This window comes from Momordica charantia (genome assembly GCF_013281855.1).
Source record: "Momordica charantia cultivar OHB3-1 chromosome 10 unlocalized genomic scaffold, Mcharantia_2.0 BLBB01000010.1, whole genome shotgun sequence".
NCBI classification, from domain to species: Eukaryota; Viridiplantae; Streptophyta; class Magnoliopsida; order Cucurbitales; family Cucurbitaceae; genus Momordica; species Momordica charantia.
In genome coordinates, this window is record NW_028275158.1 from 1,466,199 (window position 1) to 1,488,359 (window position 22,161).

At 32.7% G+C, this 22,161-nt stretch overlaps 4 protein-coding genes across 6 annotated transcripts; 3 read left to right on the plus strand and 1 right to left on the minus strand.

Annotated features, from left to right (window-relative positions):
- Positions 1-287: 287 nt before the first annotated feature.
- Positions 288-1,982, plus strand: LOC111011421 (NADPH-dependent aldehyde reductase 1, chloroplastic). Its single transcript, XM_022285160.2, has 4 exons — positions 288-743; positions 827-1,203; positions 1,339-1,697; positions 1,810-1,982. Exons 1-4 carry the CDS (start codon positions 504-506, stop codon positions 1,830-1,832), a joined length of 999 nt encoding a protein of 332 aa, XP_022140852.1. The 5' UTR covers positions 288-503; the 3' UTR covers positions 1,833-1,982.
- Positions 1,983-3,329: 1,347 nt separating this feature from the next.
- LOC111011387 (mevalonate kinase) lies at positions 3,330-6,164 on the minus strand. Its single transcript, XM_022285114.2, has 5 exons — positions 5,779-6,164; positions 4,793-5,036; positions 4,445-4,698; positions 3,643-4,056; positions 3,330-3,532 (listed from the first exon to the last, which is right to left on the minus strand). The coding sequence occupies exons 1-5, from the start codon at positions 5,909-5,911 to the stop codon at positions 3,390-3,392; spliced, it is 1,188 nt and encodes a 395-aa protein (XP_022140806.1). The 5' UTR covers positions 5,912-6,164; the 3' UTR covers positions 3,330-3,389.
- A 1,133-nt stretch (positions 6,165-7,297) lies between these two features.
- On the plus strand, positions 7,298-12,201 carry LOC111011694 (P-loop containing nucleoside triphosphate hydrolases superfamily protein). Of its 2 annotated transcripts, XR_002601452.2 has the most exons (10): positions 7,298-7,800; positions 8,856-8,909; positions 9,389-9,443; positions 10,579-10,696; positions 10,789-10,945; positions 11,150-11,230; positions 11,308-11,415; positions 11,536-11,606; positions 11,826-11,940; positions 12,024-12,201. XR_002601452.2 is itself a non-coding variant. In XM_022285559.2 (9 exons), exons 1-9 carry the CDS (start codon positions 7,738-7,740, stop codon positions 11,845-11,847), a joined length of 729 nt encoding a protein of 242 aa, XP_022141251.1. In that variant the 5' UTR covers positions 7,298-7,737; the 3' UTR covers positions 11,848-12,201. The 2 variants fall into 2 exon arrangements, 1 of the variants encoding a protein (XP_022141251.1); XM_022285559.2 differs by having other exon boundaries at positions 11,826-12,201.
- A 697-nt stretch (positions 12,202-12,898) lies between these two features.
- OTP70 (Tetratricopeptide repeat (TPR)-like superfamily protein) lies at positions 12,899-15,319 on the plus strand. 2 transcript variants are annotated; one of them, XM_088119017.1, is made up of 2 exons: positions 12,899-14,078; positions 14,181-15,319. In XM_088119017.1, exons 1-2 carry the CDS (start codon positions 13,406-13,408, stop codon positions 14,981-14,983), a joined length of 1,476 nt encoding a protein of 491 aa, XP_087975143.1. In that variant the 5' UTR covers positions 12,899-13,405; the 3' UTR covers positions 14,984-15,319. The 2 variants fall into 2 exon arrangements, with proteins under 2 accessions (XP_087975143.1, XP_022140840.1); XM_022285148.2 differs by having other exon boundaries at positions 12,901-15,319.
- Positions 15,320-22,161: the final 6,842 nt, after the last annotated feature.

Sequence of the window (22,161 nt, forward strand, 5' to 3'; positions counted from 1 at the left end):
CTTTGGGCGCATTAAAACCACTCTCTATGTCCTTAATATTGCAAGAAGAAGGTGGAAAATGAATATTATATAATTATATTTGTTTCGTTATCTTCACTGTAACATACTTTTTTTTATTAAGTTGGAATCCCCACTCATATTTTGGAAAAAAAAAAATTTTAGAGTTTGACCTTTTAGGGCTTTAACGAGTATCAATTTTAAATGTTCACCCTAGAAGATTACTGTATTTACAAAATCTTATTTATAGTGGTATATTTATAAATACAACAAACTAATTTTCCACTCTTACGGAACTCCACAGCCTCTGGAAGACTCTCTTTCACATATATGAATGGATTGTCGACACCTCCACCTCCGTTTCTACAGACGTGTCCGCCGCGACCGACTGTGACGACACGTCGACTTCCTCTAATGATCATCACTTTCCACCTCTTCATTCTTCATTCACATATAAACCCAATCCTCAATCCCGAAATCAATAACAAATTTCCCCTTTAATTTGTATGTTTTCTCGATTCTGTTCTTACTCCACTAGATCGCCTTCTTATTCGTTGGTGGGTGTTTTCCGGCAACGTTCAACGAAGATTCCGGTCAGATTATCGGTTTTTCTGGTGAGAAACATGGCATCGGAACGCAAAAACTTCCCTCCGCAGAAGCAACAAGCTCAGCCTGGTAAAGAGCACGTCATGGACCCAACCCCCCAGTTTACCAGCCCAGACTACAAACCTGCCAATAAGCTTCAAGTATCTTCTTCAATTTTATCTTTAATGGTATCAGATTTGTCAACATAAAGTCCCATGAACTGAGCAGGGAAGAATGTGTGCAGGGGAAGGTGGCGCTGGTGACGGGCGGCGACTCCGGCATAGGGCGGGCGGTGTGTTATTGCTTTGCTCTGGAGGGCGCAACCGTGGCCTTCTCGTACGTGAAGACACAGGAGGACAGAGACGCCAACGACACGATCGAAATGATAAGGAAGGCCAAGAGCGCCGGAGCCAAGGATCCGATGGCCATTACGGCGGATTTGGGGTACGACGAGAACTGCAAGAGGGTGGTGGAGGAGGTGGTGAAGGCGTACGGTCGGATCGACGTTCTGGTCAACAACGCCGCCGAGCAGTACAAGTCCAGTTCCGTGGAAGACATCGACGAGGAGCGGCTGGAGAGAGTGTTTAGAACCAACATATTCTCCTACTTCTTCACCACCAGGTCAATTAATTCAGAACAATCGATAAAATCTTAGGGCATTCTCCCTAATCGATCGATACTTTTAGAATCGGAAATTTTGAGAAGAAAGCAAATTACGTTTTGCCGAAATGATGATGAATTACGATGCGTTGACAGGCATGCGTTGAAGCACATGAAGGAAGGGAGCTCGATAATCAACACGACGTCGGTGAACGCGTACAAAGGGAACGCGAAGCTGCTGGATTACACGGCGACGAAGGGGGCGATCGTGGCGTTCACGAGAGGGCTGGCGCTGCAGCTGGCAACGAAGGGGATAAGGGTGAACGGAGTGGCGCCGGGGCCGATCTGGACGCCATTGATTCCGGCATCTTTCGACGAGGAAGAGACGGCCAATTTCGGGTCGGAGGTGCCGATGAAACGGGCCGGGCAGCCCATAGAGGTGGCTCCGTCCTTCGTGTTCCTTGCCTGCAACGTTGATTCCTCCTACATAACTGGCCAAGTCCTCCACCCTAATGGTAATTTTTTTCTTTTCATTTTTTGGTATGGTTATATCATGAATGGCTTGATTAATTAATTTTTTAATATATGTTTTAATGGAATTTGTAATATATATATATATTTTTTCAGGTGGGACGGTAGTGAATGCTTGAGAGGATCTGTTGGTGTTGAGAGCTAATAATAGAGAGAGTTATGTAGTTGGGGAAGAAAATGTAATAATGTATGTATTGTATATAATATCCAAGTTGCAATAAAGTTAGACTTCAAATGGAAAAAGTTCAGTTTCGTCGTGTTTCTCTTTATGGTGATGTTGATGGGGACTTTGGAAGTCAACTCTATGAAATATTTTGTTACAAATTTCCCCTTATTTGGTTCTAATTTAGTTTTTTTTTAGTAGGATTGTCAGATTGGCCATTTTAATTTAGTATATGTTACATAAGTGAATTTTTTAGGACTGGAGCTGTTTATTCTAATATTAAATTACATCATAAGTTAGTTGGATGATTATAGGTGGACGCAAGATGGGAGATGTGGATAAAATGGCAGATCATCGCTATGTTTATTAGAAGGGGAGATGTTTAGATAGCGATTTAGATTGGCGAATCATTATTATAGGTGTGAATCAGCAGGTATCAGCTCTCAGTCTCATCAAAATCAAAGTCAAAGACGTCGTTGATCTGAATCTCCACCATATCTATTTAAATCTCTCTCTAACCAGACTTATTTAAATCTCCATAATTAATTTAAATCTCTAACCTACCTATTTAGATCTCCACCCTATCTATTTAAATATTTCTCTAACCTACCTATTTAAATTTCTGAAATTTAAATCTCCATAATAGAATTTTGGTCTTAGATCTGGTCAAATTAGTTAATTTGCAATAACATAAATAAATTATTAAGTGTGATGTAAAGTACACTTCCCCATTTTGGGAAATAATGTAAAGCAATGTCAAGGTCACTCCACTTTTTACACGTCCATATCAACTCACACGTTGACGAATACTTTTAAGTCGTATTTCTAGAAAAACCTAAAAATATTCAAAAGTAACAAATTTGTAAAAAATATTTAAAATTAATAAATATTCTCTATCTTTAGAAAAACCTAAAAATATTTAAAATTAACAAATATTCTAAAAATAAAAAAATCGTAAAAATATTTAAAATTAACAAATCAGCTATAACAGTGATATTTTGTCAATTTATAGTTCTAAAACTTCAAATAAGTTTGGTTTAGCTTCCATTTCGTTTTTGAAGTTTTTCTTTGAGTCTTTGGATTTGGTCTTTTATAATTTTAGAAGTGTTTTAATTGAATGTATTTTTTCATCTTTTTTTTTTTGTTTAGTACGATAAGTAGGGGTAGGATTGCTAAGCTAATTAAGCTCTAAGCTCTGTTTAGCCAACTTGATCGATCTAGGAAAATATATTATAATTTTAGAATAGAGAGATGAATTTGTTCATTTACTATGTGATATTATTGGTGCTATTACTGGTTTTTCCGATCTAGGTTTTACAAATTCAAATTTCCAATAGAGTTCAAGTTTTTTTCGACTCTAGATCAAGGTCCATAAACTAAAAATTTTCTTAAGCTTACGAAACACAAACACCGAATGAAATTGCAAAAGCTGTGTGAGACACAAGTCAAAACGTAGGAACCAAGCGCCTTATTTTATATATTCTTCCGATCAGAAAAAAAAAAAAAAAAAAACTTACAAATTTTGATTCATATCAGTGCTTGAAAACTCATCAAAACATATCTCAACTCCTCTTCCTCCAATCTCCGCAATTAGACATTGGAACCCGCACGACTCCAGCTCTGCAATCACCATGTCAACAATCGTTCCTGAAAGCACTGTTTTTTAGCATCGTCAAGGAAACCTATGGGAATAAAATGCAAAGATGTTCTTGAAAATTCATGTGTAAACAGAAAACAGTGAGAAAAATAAGGGAGGAATAGGATACAGCTCGGCAACAGCGTCAGAACACAGCCACCACCTCCAGCTCCTGTCAATTTGGATGCTAACTTGTACTTCAATGTCGTCCTTAGAACAGTTTCTATCGAGGCATGGCTCACCCCCATGCTCTGGAGCAACCCTTGATTCATTTCCATCAGCTCTGCCATACAATCTTCCTTCTCGGATATCGATACTTCGTCAGAAACAGGCGACTCGATAATGGCTGATAGTTCCTTGCTAATGAAATCAACGGCATTAAACATGAAGTTCAATGCATCATGGTGTCTGATGGTTCTTTCTGAAACACCAGCAACTAAAGCTTTTGTGTTTCTTCCTTCTTTGGTGTTGGTGATAAGCATTTCCAATGGTAGGCTGGGTTTGATGAGGCTTAAGCTTCCAGACTTGAACTTGATCATATTTCCTAACACAAGATTCTCTATTTAGGAAGAACATGTTGTATAACATATAAATTGGTGAGTCATAACCCTGCTTTTTATCCAATTCCATTATTTGCTCGAAGATCTCTAAATGTCTAAAGGCTTATGTATTGTTTCTTCTTTATCATTGGGATATAATCGTGGAAATTATGGCACATTCTCATAAAATCACAGATATAACGAGTAACATTTCTTTCTTCAGCTAGTTATTTAGATCAGACTAGAGTTTTTTTCATACGTTTTGGGCCTTAACATCATACTGATATTTAGATCAAGAGTGATTCAGACTGAACTGAATGATGTTTCACTTTAATCTGAAGTGCTAAGTAACCATACAATTGGGATCGTATTGATAAATTGATAATCACATACCGTATGTGCTTACTGCGTTGTCAATTCCAGATGGTTTTCCATGAATTATCTTTTCACCTTCAAATGCCCATCTGTTCAACAAATCAAGTTCTTTTTCCCCAAAACTTGACCATCCTTGGTGGGCCATGTCCACGCTTACAGAATTAGATAAAGCAAGTAGAGCAGCTGAAACTGCGACACAGAATGCAGCAGACGATCCCAGGCCAGATCCAATAGGAAGCTCAGATGTGACAACCACCGTAGCAGGTTTAAATCTGAAACACAGAGAATGGAAAAATGGCTTAACAAAAACAGGGATAAACAGAAATTAGAATTGCATAGAACACGAGCCAATTATACTACACATACCCTTGGATGCAGGAGTATAGCCAGAGGAATGCTGATAACCCAGATGCAAGACCAAATTTTGCCTCGGGAATGTTCTGTTCTTCAACTAGAGCACCGATTGATTTCAAGCACGCAGCTGGGCAAGATGTCGGTGATGAGGAAATGACATTACTAAATTCAGCCAGAGCTTCCTTAATTCTACCAACTGGCCACGAAAACTCCAATGACATATCTTTCAGCTGGATTTTTAGGGTATCATCGTTGCCTATTAACAAATGCATTCAATCTCATAAGAAATGTTGAAGTGAACTATTTTGATTGACAAAGAGACAAGACAACAAAACACATTCTACATCCAGGCCATACGTAACATGAATGACCAGAAAATTGCAGAGGAAAAAAAGGTGGAGATGCTTTTTCAGTGTCTCGTTAGTTAATTCCTTCTGTGTTCTAACTTCTAAACTCCATCCCATTAGCATATCAATTACATCCTTGATTTTCTCATGATATTATCTGCAATTTCAATCCTTGACAGCAAATCAATGACATCCCTCCCTAGATTAAAATATCAAGGTTATGATAATACAGTATAAAACAAATTACTAAAGAGTCAATTTGATGTTCCGTAGTAAACTGGCCGAACACTTGATTATTGGGATAGAATATATATGACAACCTAATATAGAAATCTTACGTTTGAATCTTAGCAAATGGTCTACAAATTTCTGTCATACGGGCATCTAATCGACATTTCCATGTCATATACTCTCAACACAAGTCCACCTACATCAACATTAACGATCCCGAATCCTAAAAACACGTTCTCAGCACCAGAGAATCAATAAACAAAATTGAAGAACATCGAAAGGAAGGTTGTGAAAGCATTTAAAGTACGTCAAACAATTGGATCATCACGTCCAAGTAACCCGATCCCTGGACATTCAGTTGATTCAGATCCTACAGTTCCATAAAGTTAAAGCGCTGGGGGTGAGAGGGAGAGAGCGTACCGGAATGACTTGGGAATGCAAGGGAAACGGAAGTATAGAGACTGATGGAGGCAGCGACGGCCGTGGATCCATGAACGACTGCGTGTTCGCCGGAGAGTATAATTTTTCCGGGAGCTCTGGCCTTAACTTCCATAGTTTTATGAAGACAATCTAGAGGCCACCAAAGTTATCGGCTAATGGCATTCAATATCCTTGTTCAAATTCATAGACCAGAGCGAGTTGGAGAATTGTTAGTGATTATGGAAACTGATCGGAAAATTGAGGATGGAGCGGGCAAGATCCACCATTGTTTGAGCAAGTGCGATAGGCAAGAAATTTGCCTAACGCAGAGTTGCAGCGCACGTCAGTCAAGGGCGCTTGGGCATAACAAAATAAATAAAATAAAAATGTCTGGAAATCACAACTCTCAAGCATTTTATAGGAGTCTTATCGGGGCGGGTACAGGCTTCTCGCGCCCCGTTTCGTTCTTCCCCACGAAATTTTGGGATCACAGAACTGGAGTATCCATAATTATTTTCCGTTTCTTTTTTTTTTTTAGATTCTCAAAATAAAAGTTAATTATCCATGATAAATTGCGAAATTTATTGGTTAAATTTCTGTGAAGAATTTCACCGTCCCATAGTTCATGATACAAATGATCAAAAAAGAAAATTTATAATGCAACAAATCTTAAATTTATTGTGAATTCGAACTCTACTCTAACCATTGTACTACGAGAAATGTATGATAGAAGTATATTGTTTTGCATCTAAACAGGACTGTGACAAAATAACATCTCTTTTCTCATAGATAATTATTGGGATAAATGTTAATTTTTTGGTTTAAATATTATTTTGGTAATTTTACTGAAACAAATTTTGTTTCGGGCATTTCCAAAAATTAATTTTGGTAATTGTACTATCATTTTTATTTTATTTTAGTGCTTGTAATTTCAAAATTTGAGTTTTGGTTAATGTAATATTTTAAAATAGCCAATTTATAAAATTCTAACACAAAATTTATACAAAGTAGATATCATTTAAAGAAATTTAACAAGTGAAATATGATGTTGAAATTTTGATGGAATGAAATGAGATAAAAATAAAAATAAATTAATTAAAATTGACATTTAAAAAAATAAATACCTGAAAAGTAAACCAAATTTAAAAGTATACCATAAGACGAGTTTCAATCACCGCAATGGTATTTAAATATAAATCTAATATTTTTTTTAGTAGAACAAATCATCTAATCATACTAAAAATTATAAAAATCAAATTCTAATTATAAAAATCAAATTCAATAGAATTAAACTTACAATTTAATTTATAACAAACTTTTTTTTATTATTTTTAATATAAGAACACATGGGTAAAGATTTTAACACACTAATATACACTTTAAGTAATCAATCAACTTCAACATAGTTTATTATTGAAGTAAAAAAAAAAACATAGTTTATTATTATTATTATTATTATAAAAAGTTAAAAATTTGTTATACTTAGATAAAAGTCGTGTTTTAGGTTGGCAGAAGGAAATTAGTTGGAAGAAAGATTGAACTATTTTTTGAAAAGAGCCTCAAGCCTTTTATGTTGCTTCTATCTTCGTCCATGATCTTGATCTACCACGTAACTGCGAGGAAATGGTAATAGCTTATAGTTATAGCCTAATCCCAAACTTCAATCGGTAAAATCCAAGTCCTTGTAAAGCTGATCCGTCCCTTGCGCGAGATCGTAACGTGGATCCCACTGTATGCGTGTTTCATGGCGTCCCTGTCAGGACCATTTATGATCAACCTCCGAAGAAGAAGACCTTGACAGCAGGCACCCGCTACGTGGGCCATCGGTTTCCAGCCCACCTCAAAAACGCATCGCAGGTGTTCGACGAAATGTCACATTGAATCCCATGATCGATTTCAACCGTATCAGGTAGGCTACAGCTTCTGGAAGAGAGCGAGAGAGAGAGAGAGAGATAGAAGATGTGGAGGCGAGTTGCTTCAGTCTCTCATTTGACGTCTGCCCATAAGTCCATTTTTCGTAAGGTAATCACCGGAACAACTTTGATCTCTCCAAATGATTCCGACCCAGATGCTATATTTTGATTTTTGTTGTATTGAACCAGAAATGGGCGGCTTCTTCCAATTTTTTAATTCCTTCTTACGTCAATTGAATATATGTTTTGAAAGGCTAGAAGCGTTCTAACTCCCTGTCTTTCTTGCGGCAATGACTTATTTCATTGATTTTGTTTTTCGTTTTTTGTAGTTTTGATTCAAAGAATGATGCATAGTATGTACGTTGAAAATGGGTATCTCTTTCGATCATATGCATTCTTCTTTCGAGTTAAAAGCTTTTGAGACCATTCCCTCTCTCAATCTTAGCTGACTAGAAAGTCTTTTTTCGTAACCTTGCTAGCTTCCGGTTTGGATTTTATAACCTCCCGTTCTTTCATGATATAAATTTTCTTGGCTTATTGCTAAAGGAACCTCTCCACATGTATTGCAATGGAGAACCGAAAAGAGATTAAGCTTATTATTGTCATGATTATACCGGGATATGAAAATATTTCCTTATATTTTGGGTTGAAGCTTAAAATAATATCGACTTCGTTGAGGTCGTATCTACTTGCGGGCCAAGATATTTGGCAATAGAGAAAGTTGAAAAAAGGATATGAGATGGATTTCAGCAATAACAGAAGAATGGATATTCATGCGAGCCTGGTTGAACAAACTATAGAGAAGGTGTGGACGAAGAACTAGAAGTCATTTCAATAAAACCCTTAATCCAGCATGTTGCAGAGAAGAAATCGCTTGATAATATGTTCTGGAATTAAGGCTTGTCTGACTTAGGAACAAACAGGGCATCGGCAACTTTAGAACCTTTGTCATATTCCTACTTTCCTCCACATTCTTGGAAGTTTATGTATTTTTAAATCGTTCACCACGCTTCATTCTCTAATTTCACAAAATACGTCTTACTAAAGAAAAAGTTTCAGATGATGTGCTTTTAAATTGCTTCTTATATATTAAACCTGTGCTCCTTTTTAGTCTCTGCAATTCTATTACTGGTTTCACCCCTTCCATCCTTGATACCAATGCAGGATGTGTGTAAGTCGAAGTTTTGGGAAGCATTTACCACTGAAATACCCAGAATGGTAATATTTGCATTTTACATCTTTTAATTCTCTACTTAGTTTTGTAGATGAATAACTCCTCATATATATGTCTTTTCTTAATGATATTTTTGATCTTGTGTCAACTCTAAACGCATCTGCACCATCCAGTTCTGTAGATTTTTTTTTTCATTTTCTGTGTTTTTCAAAGAAATGAACAGTTCAAACCTATCATTTACCTGGGATAAGTAGAAGCAAGGTCAACATGAATTGCTTAGCCTTATTATTGTCTCTGGAATCTTCATATCATGCTGCAGTTTCTCTCTTAATCACGGGGAACTATGTTTAGTAAATATTGTTTCATCTCTATGATGAGAAGAATTGAAAATTAATGTTCACGAGTTCAAGCCTCTGCTCCCACATGAAAGATCTATATGCACGTATGTTGTTTATGTATCTTCTCATGTTAAATTTACTGTCTGATATACTTGGAGTAAGTTTTTAAATTAATTGGAGTGCAGGGAAAAGGTGGAACTTTTACAAAAGATGAAGCACCATTCGTCACTTTTGTGTTAGGTAATATTCACTTTATTGTTGTTATTTATTATTATTTGTTTGGTGACATTGAAGGGAGCTGTATTTATTTTTGTGATTTATTATACATAGTTTTTTCATATTTTAGAAAGTACTGTGAAGCCAAGTGAACACATAACTTGATATATTTTGAAGTTCTTTTCTTCAAAGGGTGTTACGGCTCAAAGTATCTAAAAATAAAATGTTCATGGCTCTAGCAGCAAGCCTCACTTGGTCGATTTCAACCTTAAATCTCTATGTTTGTGTTAGTGTATTAATAGGGTTATATTAGTAATATTATCAAGACATAATTGTGATTACTCGGTAGTTATTAGGGTGGGGTGGTTATAACTACTTGGTAGTTATTGGGGTGGGTTGGTTATAAATAGAAAGGGTTAGGAAGTCGAGGGGCTAGACATAGTTTTGGGAAGTTAGTCCATAAGTGGGTGGATTGTGTGAGAGGGCTTAGTTTTGGGAAGTTAGTCCATAAGTGGGTGGATTGTGTGAGAGAGCCCTCTCATAAGGCTATTGATGTTCAATAAAGATTTTTGTTGTTTTCTTAAAATCAGGATCCTAACAGTTTGTTTCTCAGTGGAGATTGCTTAATATTCTGAGTGCACTTATTGACCTTTTTCTTTACAATAGTTAATAGGTTTAAGAAGTTAATTACATATGGTTATGAACCCATACTCAAGAGAATGGTCGGTAGTTGCTGATAAATGCAGTGCTCATCAGTTATTGCTTATCACCCATTAGTGAGAAAATATTTTCTTACTAGAATGGAAAAATAGATTAGATACCCAAGTATATTGTAAATATCAAATTCATATACTTACTTGCTGTATTGAAAGATTTAACAAAATAGGAATGTCAGGTAACATTTTTGTAAATATAAACTAGTGTCATAAAATAATGCAACAATACTCCTTCCATTTTCATATTTGTTCACCTTCTCTATCATGAGCTCTTATGAATTTTCTTGAATAAATGATTCTGGTTAGGACAAAAAGGTTCTTAAATTTTATATATGTGTAAGTGAATTACAAAACATTTTAATATGATTAGTGATACGAGTCATATGACGTGGATGGTTGTTATATACAAGGCCTGCATATATTATTAGTGGCAATGTTTTCAGGTGGTCCTGGAAGTGGTAAAGGTACACAATGTATGAAGATTGTTGAACACTTTGGATTTACACATTTGAGTGCAGGAGATCTATTAAGGAGGGAAATAGCTTCTAATAGTGCAGATGGGTAACTATGCGTCGTTTGCCTTGTTGAGAAAACTTACATGTCCATCTAGATCCTTTGATGACGTCTTTTGATTGTGAGTTACTATTTTTCAGTACCATGATTCTCAACACAATTAAAGAAGGAAGAATAGTTCCTTCAGAATTGACTGTCAAACTTGTCCAAAAGGAAATGGAATCAAGTGACAACTATAAGTTTCTTATTGATGGGTTCCCACGGAGCGAGGATAACCGGATAGCATTTGAAAAAATTGTGAGTTTTTTCTATACTCTGCCCATTCAGTTATTTCTTCCCTGTGGTAAAATATTGTCTCCCAAGAACTGTATTATGAAGCAAGATCATCACCGAGGTTAATGAGGGAAATTCAAACAGAATCCACATTTCTACGATTATTTATCATGAGGCAGAAGATGGTGTACTGCTTGGTGTAATTCAATTCTGTCGTTCATGGTGCAGATTGGGGCAGAACCAGACGTTGTACTTTTCTTTGACTGTCCAGAAGATGAAATGGTGAAGCGGGTGCTTAATCGTAATGAGGTGCCTAACATGTGTTCGATCTTCCCCGCTTCCAAAGCGGCATCATCATTAGTATCTCAATATGGTATATTTTGCAGGGAAGAGTTGATGACAACATAGACACAATCAAGAAAAGGCTAAAAGTCTTTGCGGCATTAAATCTTCCTGTAGTCAAATACTATATGGAGAAAGGAAAGCTATACAAGGTATTTATTGGTTGTGTTATGAACTCAAATCTTTACCTTGACCATGCTTTTAAATTCTTCTTTCAAGTAATACCCGTTACTTGTATCCAAATTTATACCTTAACTGAAACCATATCGCAGATAAATGCAGTTGGATCAGTGGATGAAATATACAAACAAGTTTATCCAGTATTTGCATCATTTGATTTGAGGTACTTGGTTTCTGTTTCCACTTTCAGTGCTCAATTTAGTTTTCCGCACGTCTTTGCTATATGACTGGCTTGCATATTTTAGCAGTAAAGATGTTTTAAACTCAGAACCTTATAGAATCCCATTTTTTCTGATACAACTCAGTGTTTGTAGTCAATTGTTTAATCACTTCTAAGCCATTAAAAGCTCCAAGTCTTATGACAAGAATAAATTTTGTTCAGCCGCAGAAAACTTGAAACTTGAAAGTGTTGGTTAATTGTCTTACATAGAACAAGGAGCGCAGAAAGATCTCGGTTTATGCTTCGAACGAACTCTTCGTTTCGGTAGAAGATCATTGTGAGTTTAATTTTCCCAATTACAGGCTTTTCAAGAATGTAACATAACTGAACATCAAGTGCAGACTTGTGAATTTCTTACAGGTCCAAAAGTGATTTCATTTCTTTTTTGAAGAGGAAAAGGAAACCTGTTGGCTGCATATTCTTGACCTGAACAGGTGCCATATATTCCCCAGCTTAATATTCACACACACAGAATTGATAAATATGTTTATGAATGTAATATTGGATACTATTAGTATATGCCGAAACATTGATAAAATCTTGATTTGAATGATAATTCTGGCAAAAATAATAAGGTAAAAGGAGGCTGAGACTTGAGAGAGGCATGGTTATTCATGTGCTATGCAGAGAAGAGGGGAAACAGAAAGTAAAGAAAGAAAATGTCATTATAAATTCTACGGTGGGAGACCCTTATTTGAACCCATATTAAAATGTTCTTTTTTTTAAAGTTAAAATACTACTTTTCTCTGTGTACTTTTACCTTTCACCTTTCTTCATTTTGATCCTGTATTTTCAAAATACTGAAATAAATATTTATTTTGGTCGACGTATTTTTAACTTTAATTCATTTTAGTTTTTGTATTTTCAAAATGTTCATATTGGTCTCTATACTTAAAAAGTGTCCATTTTGATTTGTTAATTTTATTTTTAATCTTGATTTTTCTATCATAATTTCAACACGACACTATGCTTAATATATTTCTTAAAATGTAATTACGACTTTATATTAAAAAATATATTTATCATGTGTAGAATTTGTGTTAAAAGTTTAAAAATAGGAATTAAAATAGTGACTTTCTAAAATTATGAGGATTAAAATGAACATTTAAAAAATATAGAAAGTATAGGGACTAGAATGAAACAAGTCAAAATAGTATTTTAACAATTTTTTAAATATAAAATTTATAAATTAAAACAATATGTTTGAGAGTTTAAGAAAAAAAAAAAGAATGAAATTGGCATGAAAATTAGAGGCTAAATAAAATAAAATTTAAACTTAGACAAATGAAAAAAAAGTAGATGAATTTGTTGAGATTTTATTTGAAGAAAACAATTGAGCATGTTTTTTTAATTAAAAAAACAACAAGAAGTTTTCATAATCTTAGAAGTTATTTATACCAACGTGAACGTATGTAAAGTTATTTATGAGATTTAATTCAAGAGGAGGACACAATTCTCATAAGATTTGCACGCAACAAAAAAGAAAAAAAAAGTAAAAAAAAAAAAAGTAAGAAATCCCATTTTCTATGATTCTATTCCATGATTATAAAATTATTTTAATGAGTAATATTTAAAGAAAAAAAAAACTTCTGTTCTGTCTTCTTTTTGAAAAAAAAAAAATCCAAACAATATTCTCCATGATTATAAAATTACGATGTCCATGCGCTGCGATAATGCTTTAAAATCCCATAATGACCGCTTTGTAACCGCCATTTTGCCTCTTTAAACGGTTTGTTTGCCCAATGCTGATCTCTCTGCAACTGTCGACTTCGCTTCCTCCCTTCTGTTCTTCCAAACCCAAGAAATCCAAGAAAGAGAGAAGGAAACTTCTTCAAGAAAAACTAATTCGCATCAGCAAATCCAAACACTCCACTCTCTCTTTCCCTAAATCCTCATCAACCCCTCTCTTAATCCACCACAAACCCTTCTCCCAAACCAAAATTCAAGCCCTTGAAGCTGTCCTCGATGACCTTGAAGCTTCCCTCGAGAATGGCGTCCCTCTTGATGCTGAAATTTTCTCTTCCCTTTTGGAAACTTGTTACCAATTGCGAGCCATTGGCTATGCTATTCGGATTCATCGCCTAATACCCACCACTCTCTTACGGAGAAATGTGGGCGTTTCTTCCAAACTTCTTCGTCTGTATGCTTCTTTTGGGTACATGGAGAGTGCACACCAGGTGTTTGATGAAATGTGTAAACGGAATGTCTCTGCATTTGCTTGGAATTCTCTCATTTCTGGGTATGCTGAACTTGGTCTTTATGAAGATGCTCTGGCCTTGTACTTTCAAATGGAGGAAGAAGGTGTTGAACCCGATCACTTCACTTTTCCTCGTGTGCTCAAGGCCTGTGGTGGCATTGGGTCAATTCAAATAGGGGAGGCGGTGCACCGGCATATCGTGCGTTCGGGCTTTGCAGGTGATGTCTTTGTCCTCAATGCTCTAGTTGACATGTATTCCAAGTGTGGTGACATTGTGAGGGCTAGAAAAGTATTTGATCAGATTGTCTGTAAGGATACAGTTTCATGGAACTCGATGCTCACTGGTTACACACGCCACGGGCTTCTCTTGGAGGCATTGGACATCTTTGATCAATTGATTCGAGAAGGCTACGAGCCGGATTCAGTTGCTTTATCCACCATTCTTTCTAACATTTCGTCGTTGAAATTCAAGCTACACATCCATGGATGGGTAATTCGCCAAGGAGTCGAATGGAATTTGTCCATTGCTAACTCCTTGATTGTCGTGTATGCCAACAGTGGTAAGATTGACAGAGCAAAATGGCTGTTCCAGCAGATGCCTCAAAAAGACACAATCTCTTGGAACTCCGTAATCTCTGCTCATTCCAATACCTCAGAAGCTTTGGAATATTTTGAACAAATGGAGAGCCATGGTGTTTTGCCAGACACTGTAACATTTGTGTCATTGCTGTCAACTTGTGCCCATCTGGGCTTGGTGAAGGAAGGGGAAAGGTTACATTCTGTAATGAAAGGGAAGTATGGAATAAGGCCAACCATGGAACATTATGCTTGTATGGTGAATCTTTATGGGAGGGCAGGGCTGATTGAAGAAGCTTATAGAATCATAATAAGAGGGATGGAGCTCGAGGCGGGTCCGACCGTATGGGGGGCGTTGCTGTATGCGTGCTTTCTTCGCAACGGCAGTGTAGATATTGCTGAGATTGCTGCTGAAAAGCTTTTCGAATTGGAGCCAGATAACGAGCTGAATTTCGAGCTTTTGATGAAGATTTATGGCAATGCTGGGAGATCAGAAGACGAGAAGAGAGTGAGATTGATGATGAAGGAACGAGGATTAGATGGATGAACTCATCTGCATAACAGTTGTTGCTAATGAGTATTCACAAAGAGGTGAGAATGGATTCAAGGTGTTCATCTGAGCAACCAGTTCCAGGTTAGTTCTGTCTCCATTCTCATTTGCCATATTTTCTTGGCTCTTTATAAGCTATTGTCTAATCGTTTTTGTAAATAGAATCAGCTAATCTCAGTTATGATTCACAACCCAAACTAGTTTCTTTGGCAAATTTTGTGTCATAATATTACCAAGTTCATAAAAAATGAATTGCCATATAACCACCCTTCGCTATTGGGATAGTGAAAAAGGCATTAAGAATTTTGGGAGATGGATTCAAAGTTCAAATTCTATGATATCTCAGTAAGATAAATGTTATAAGGTTAAATAGTTATTTTGTGCGATTAGTCAAAGTTTGGAAAAATAGAATTGTACACTAAATAAATCAAAGTTTTTATTGGGTGGGTGTTTGAAAGTTTGTAGTTTACTCTCTTAGCGTGTGATTGAATTTTATAATAAATTTGAAAAGTTTTTTAGTCGTAGGTTTAACTTCTACTTTAGTTTTTTAAATTTTGTTTATTCTATTTTAGTCCTTTTTTAACTTTTAAACATTTTGCTTGGTTATGGTATCTTAACTTTGCGGATAAAATTATTTAGTAAAAATATGACATGGAATACATTTTGGTTTATTTAATTTTGAACAAATATTTAGACAGACAAGCATTTAGATTTTCAGAATCTTTTTTTTATTTTTTATTTTTTGTATAAATATTTTTTATAGTTGGAGGACTATAAATGGATCAACGACCGAATCAAAAAATAAAGAAAACAAGTATAAAAAAATTAAAGCAATTTGAGTGTTAGGTTAAATTATAAAATTATAATGTGGGAATCAAATACAGAACCTTGGAAAACAAAAAAAAATAATCCCAAATTGATGTTAATTATTTTTTAATTAAGAACATTATTATTATTATTATTATTATTATTATAAAGTAGGAAATGGGAACCGACCTGCAAAAAGGTTGACCGTAGGGCTGACGGCTGCCGACTCTTCAGGCCACTCCCCACTTTCCCCGTTCAAACTATAATATAGTATTAACCTTAAAGTATATACTTTCATTGTTTTAAGATATTCCCTTAAATTATTCACTCTTCTTTTTCTTTTTTATTTTTAAGCAAATACCTGAAATAAACGCGAAGACCTAATGGACTCATTAAGAAAGTCCAAGGACTGGCGTAGAGCATCCTTTAAACTATCAATTTCGAACATGATTGAGAGTGATTTTGATATGGATAAAATAATTCTTACTCATGACAACGTCACTTTAATTTTGAAATATAATGTTTATCAGGATTTATGAGTGATTTTTAAGTGATTCTTGATCATCACTTACAATGTGATTCTCCAAGTGATTTTCTTCAAAAAAAAAAAAAAATTTAATTAATTAATTTTTGAAATGGTTATTGTTTTTTCTATTCACCTTATTTTCACCTCATGATTCTTTTTCCTTTTTCTAAAATTTTTAAAATTTGTGTCACTCTCTAACTTTATTTATCTATTCTTTCTAAATTTTCTCTCTAAAATTTTTGAGATCTCTCTAGTCTCTATAAACTTTTTTTTTCTCTAAATTTATTTCTCTCTCTAAAATTTTTGTCTCTCACTTTCTAAAATTTTTCTCTAAGATTTTTGTTTCACTCTATTTTTTTTCCCTTTTTTGGTCAAATTCTCTCTTTAAACTTTAAATAATAATCATTCAAAATTATTTTTAATTATATAAAAATCACTTTGAAAAAATATTAAAATAATGATATAAAATTTACTTTCACAAAATCAATTATCATTAAATCTCTTTTACTAAAATTACTCATTCTAAAATCCCTGTGTATCTTTCAACTTTGATGACTATATTATTTTCTCAAAAAAAAAAAAAAAAAAAACTTTGATGACTATATTTATCAGTAATTAAACTTTAAAAGATCTGAATTACGTCCATTTACTTTTGGTTTTTGTTTTATGTTATCATGGTTTCTACCTTTGTCTACATCGTTGGTATAATTTTTTTTTTGTACCGCATGCCAAATCAAGTCTATTTTTTAGTAATAGTGTTCGTGATAACGATTTAATAAAATCAAAATTAAAAGTATTTAACGTTCAGAACCTAATGGATACAGCCATTAAATTTTGCAACCATCAAGAATATTTTTGGTAAAATAAAAAGGTTTCTTATCAACAAACTTTTTTCCCCTTCTTTTTTTGATTTTTTGAAACCTAATTTAAGGATTCTAAAAATTAATTGTTTTAGTAATGTTGAAGGACGACACGTCACAAGATTGTCCATTTATACACACCAATAATTCAATAGGAGGGCCCATGGATGGTTATGTCACAAATGCATATTAATTACTTGTTTTTGAGTTATTGAAATAAATTAGTTTGTTTTTCAATATATATATTTTTTATTATAGACTTTGATATATATTGCTCTTTTAAAACATTTTTGTTTAATTGCGTATTATTGCTTAACGAGAAAAACGGCTTGATTTCCTACAACATTTATTATAGACTTTGCCCTACCTAACAAAATTTCAACATCCACCTATCTTAATAAATCACTACAAATTCTGTTTAAAATAATAATAACAAAAATTAACAAAATATTTTTCTTGTTATTTTTCTCAATACAAGATATATCATTATTTTGTTAATTTCTAGTTCTAAATATTTCTCTTTAGTTTTTTCGTGCATGAGTTCTTATTATTCTTTTGAGACGTACACATTTTTTTTTTAAATTAATTTTCAACAAATATTTCATCCTCCCTCCTACACTCTTTCCCTTTAAAACACTTTTTTTTCCCTTCTCATTGCATTCTTTTATGAAAAATAAGGGAAAACAAAAGTCAAGAAAGAAAATTTTCTTTTAATTCCAATTCCAATCACTTTCCTTGATCTTTTTAACACGCAATTAAAATGAAGATATTTATTTGTCTATTTTTTCATGAATAGACGTTCATTTGTTTACTTGTACGGGAATCAACAACAAAATTTATTATGATAAAGACATGAGAGACTTAAAAAAAAATCTTGAGATAATTACATGTCACACTTATACAATTTCGTTATTTTGCAAATTATATCATTATAAAACAATTTTAAATACTCATTAGTATTTGAAATCTAGAATTCATGTAATTCTATTAAATATTTTGAAGGCACCCATTTCCAAGAAATGTGAAAATCTAATATGGAGTGGACCCATGGAGAGCTGTGGTTCAAGAAATTAAAATTTCATTTATTAATTGGGGCCTTTGGACCACTCGAGCTACCTTTAGAATTCATGTATCTAAATTATTTAGCTCTCTCTTTTCAACTTATATTTTCTTTTTCTGATTCAAACATAAACAACTTCTCCAAGTTATAAGATTTAAATTCTCTACTCCTGTAATAGTATAAAAAAATATTTTTTTTTCTTTAATTTTTATAGAAGAAATTATAGAAATGTCATTTTTTATTTACTAGGAATTCTTACATTTTTGTTTTTTTTTTCTATTTTTTTAAAAATAAATTATAATCACATTCTATAAGGAGATGATTCCCTATTTTCTACTAATTTCAACAAATAGAAAATTTTTCCACTTTAATTCCTTAACAAATACGATATAAGAATAAATAGACATAAAATCATTGTACATTTATTAAAAAAACCCGAAGAAAAAAATCCCACTGTCTAGATTACATTTGGTTAGACAAAGAATTTACTCCAAAATAAATAAATAAATAAATAGGGGCAGTATCAATGTTTGTCTACTTGTAATTTTAGGTAGATATGTCATTGTTTTTTTTTCCTTTGGAATCGATGTCGTATGACCAGTGTCACAGCACAGTGATCAGTGTAGAACTCGAACACAAGATCTTAGGATAAATGATATCACAAGACTCCATGTTTTAGCCACTACTAGATATGCTTCACATTATCACATCAATAAAATTAAACTTTGTTTATCCTAAAAAAGACTAAAGAGATTTTTAAAATTGAAAAGTAGACATGAAGAAAATTTTGTTTCTCAAAAAATTAAGAATTTAAAAAGTTATCAAAACACATGACCAAAAGTATAAGAAATGCAAACCATAAAGCATGTCTCTTGGAGATGAAGCACTGTGATTTTCCAAGAGTTATCCTTAAACAATAATTATTATTAAATTGAAATGGTTTACAAGTGTTCCAAGGCCATTCTTATATAATGTTCAATAAAAAAATGTGTTAAAAGAAATTTTTAAAATTAATTAGGTGTGAACCTCACAATTAGGTGTTGTTACACTTTTTCTTGGCCTTTGCCCCACCACACTCCATTCAAGTCTTTGCTTCTTTATTTTCAAACCCCAAGTAAATAAGAAAGTCAAGTCATTTAACATATGCTTATATTTCAAAATATGTCAATTACCTCCGATAATTAATTGTTTCATCTTTCTATTTTTTTTTAAATATATATATCTATACTTCGTTAAAAAAAAAAAAAAAGAAGAAGAAGTGCTTGTTCAATAATTTTTTTCTTCTCTAATTTAGAATTCATTAATTTGTGAATGTTAAAATTAATTGATAATAAGCATAGAGAAGTTTAGAAAAGAATTCAACGATAAAAGAAATTATAATTTTTTTTCAACCCCTTAAAAATCGGAAAAAGAAATACATTATTTTCTTCTCCTTAAGTGACATAATTTTCCTCTATATTTATGCCAAACAAGTACCTTAAAGTGTATGTGCCAGTTTTAACATTGACAAACGGGGAGGAGGTCTAATTGGAAAATGTCAAATTGTAAGGGAAAAAATAAATAAATTGGGTTTATGCAAAATTTAGTTTTTTTTTTTAAACTAAAAGGTGGGTTTAGTCAAAAATATATGTCTTAACCGACAAAATTGAATTATTATAAAATATTTTAAATTATTTCGTTTTAGTCTACAAACTTAGTTTAGTGATAATTGACACCTATCTTCGATCAAGAAGTCATGTATTCAAATTCTTCTTGTACTAATATATATATATTTTTATATTTATCTAAAAATATATATTTCTTCTTATATTGTATTAAATTTAATAAGCCAAGTTCATTCTTATTTTATTTTACTTGCGACATAATTTTTGTCCACCGTACTATTTTTTTTAATGAAAAAACGAAACTTAATACTTGATAAATTGACATATCTCCTAAATTAAGGGCGGTGATAAGGGAATATTTAAAGAAAAGAAAAAAAAAAGAATTTGATTTGGGTTTTCTACGTTAATCTCTCTCTCTTTTAAAGATAATTCTTATCTTATACGGCTTTTTGAAGTGATCACGTGGAATTCAAACTCTTTTCTTTCACTATACTTTGAATATAATAAATAAAAATAAAACGAATAAAATAAGACAATGTGAAAGCCGACAAACAAATGGTAAAGGTGGGCCCCACAAGGCCCTGAATTGGTCTGAGTAATGTCGGTAGGAGAAAATGGTTCTTCCCATATTTTTTCTTTCTGAAAATATTTATTACTTTGACAAATTGGACGAAAAATCATATTCTCATCTGCCCATTCATTTTACTTTGACTTTCCCTCCTTTTTGAAATGATATTTTAAATTTTTATTCTAAATTTCTTTTACAATTATTTTTGTATAGTTTTTACTACTCTACAATGACCCACATTTTTCTATCCATCTTTGACTATCCTCTCTTTCGTAAAAAACATAGGAATAGACATCGAAGATTGTAAAATGATTTTATGATACATGTAGTATGGATATATAGATCTTATACCTCTACGAAAATGAAATTTGAAAGAGACGATATTGAAAATAGCCCGACAGAATCACAAGATACCATTTTTCAATGATAATTTCATTCATACTAAAATGGTAAATTTTGACAAATCTAATTACTTTATACACCACTAAAAAAGTTATGTTTTATAGGTTTAATTTGAATTTTGAAAAATTTGTTCATTGTAAGTTTAATTTTTATGAAAGGACTGAAATAAAATATTTTAAAATATACGAACTTGCATGTAATAAATATAGTTAAAGAGACCCTAATAAAACTTAAAATACAAATTACATATATATTGTAACATTATTTTCTATATTTTATTTGAATGAGATGAGAAAAATATTTAAGAGTGATAATAATAAGGAGGGATCGTTGTTTAAAAGAGAAAACATAAATAAGAAGTGACTCCTAATCAATTAAGCGGCGGGAGATATAAATAACCGCTCCGAGAGATATAAATAATTATCTATACTAAAAGGGGGATTGTGACATTGTACCATTAAAAGAACTTTTCATATATTGGTAATTACTCCTTCTACTAGCTTTTCAAGAAAAAAGAAAAAGAAATCGTCAAAAAAAAAATGCATCTTTCCTTTATGACGTATATAATTTATTTTCAATCTTGGGACAGCTTGAGAGATATTCCTGTCAAATAAAAAAATAATAATATTGAGAGATATTACAAAAGGACAAAATAATTTAAAATTTAAAAAGCATTTCATATTGTTCGTAATATCAATAATACCCCTTTGTCGTACTCCCGATCCCGAATACAATAATTTTAGCCAATTGATATTATTTTATTAATTATAAAAATATTATGGGGTGCATTATTTATAAAATTTATGTATATTTTTTAAAAACTATTTTCAAAGGCTTAAAAAGAATATAATTAAGAGATATTTATTGATAGGATAGATTTTAAATGTCGATGTCGATGTCAATCGAAATATTGAGATCTCAACTTCATGAAAATGTCGATAAAATTATCGATAAAATGTCAATATCGATATATATTTCTAGAAAAATTATAAAAACAAAAAACTAGAAAATTTTTTTAAGTTAACAAATAATAGTTACAACATTTTAAAATAGGTTAAAAAAATTAAATTAATATTAAGTGAAGTTTTTATATATTTTATTTTTTGTTTATCGATTTTTTTTATAATATTATGAAATGTGGATTTAACCCCGACATTGATGATGAATATTTAATACCGCGAGGATAAATATGCTAATAAAAATTACATTTATATTATATTTGAGAAAAAAAGTACGTTAATTTCTGTTTGGTTAAACCTGAAATTAAAAGTAATCCAATAGGCGAGGGCCACGCGTACAGGATAGCCAATCTCATTACCTTGCTCTATAAATTCAGAACCCTCAATTT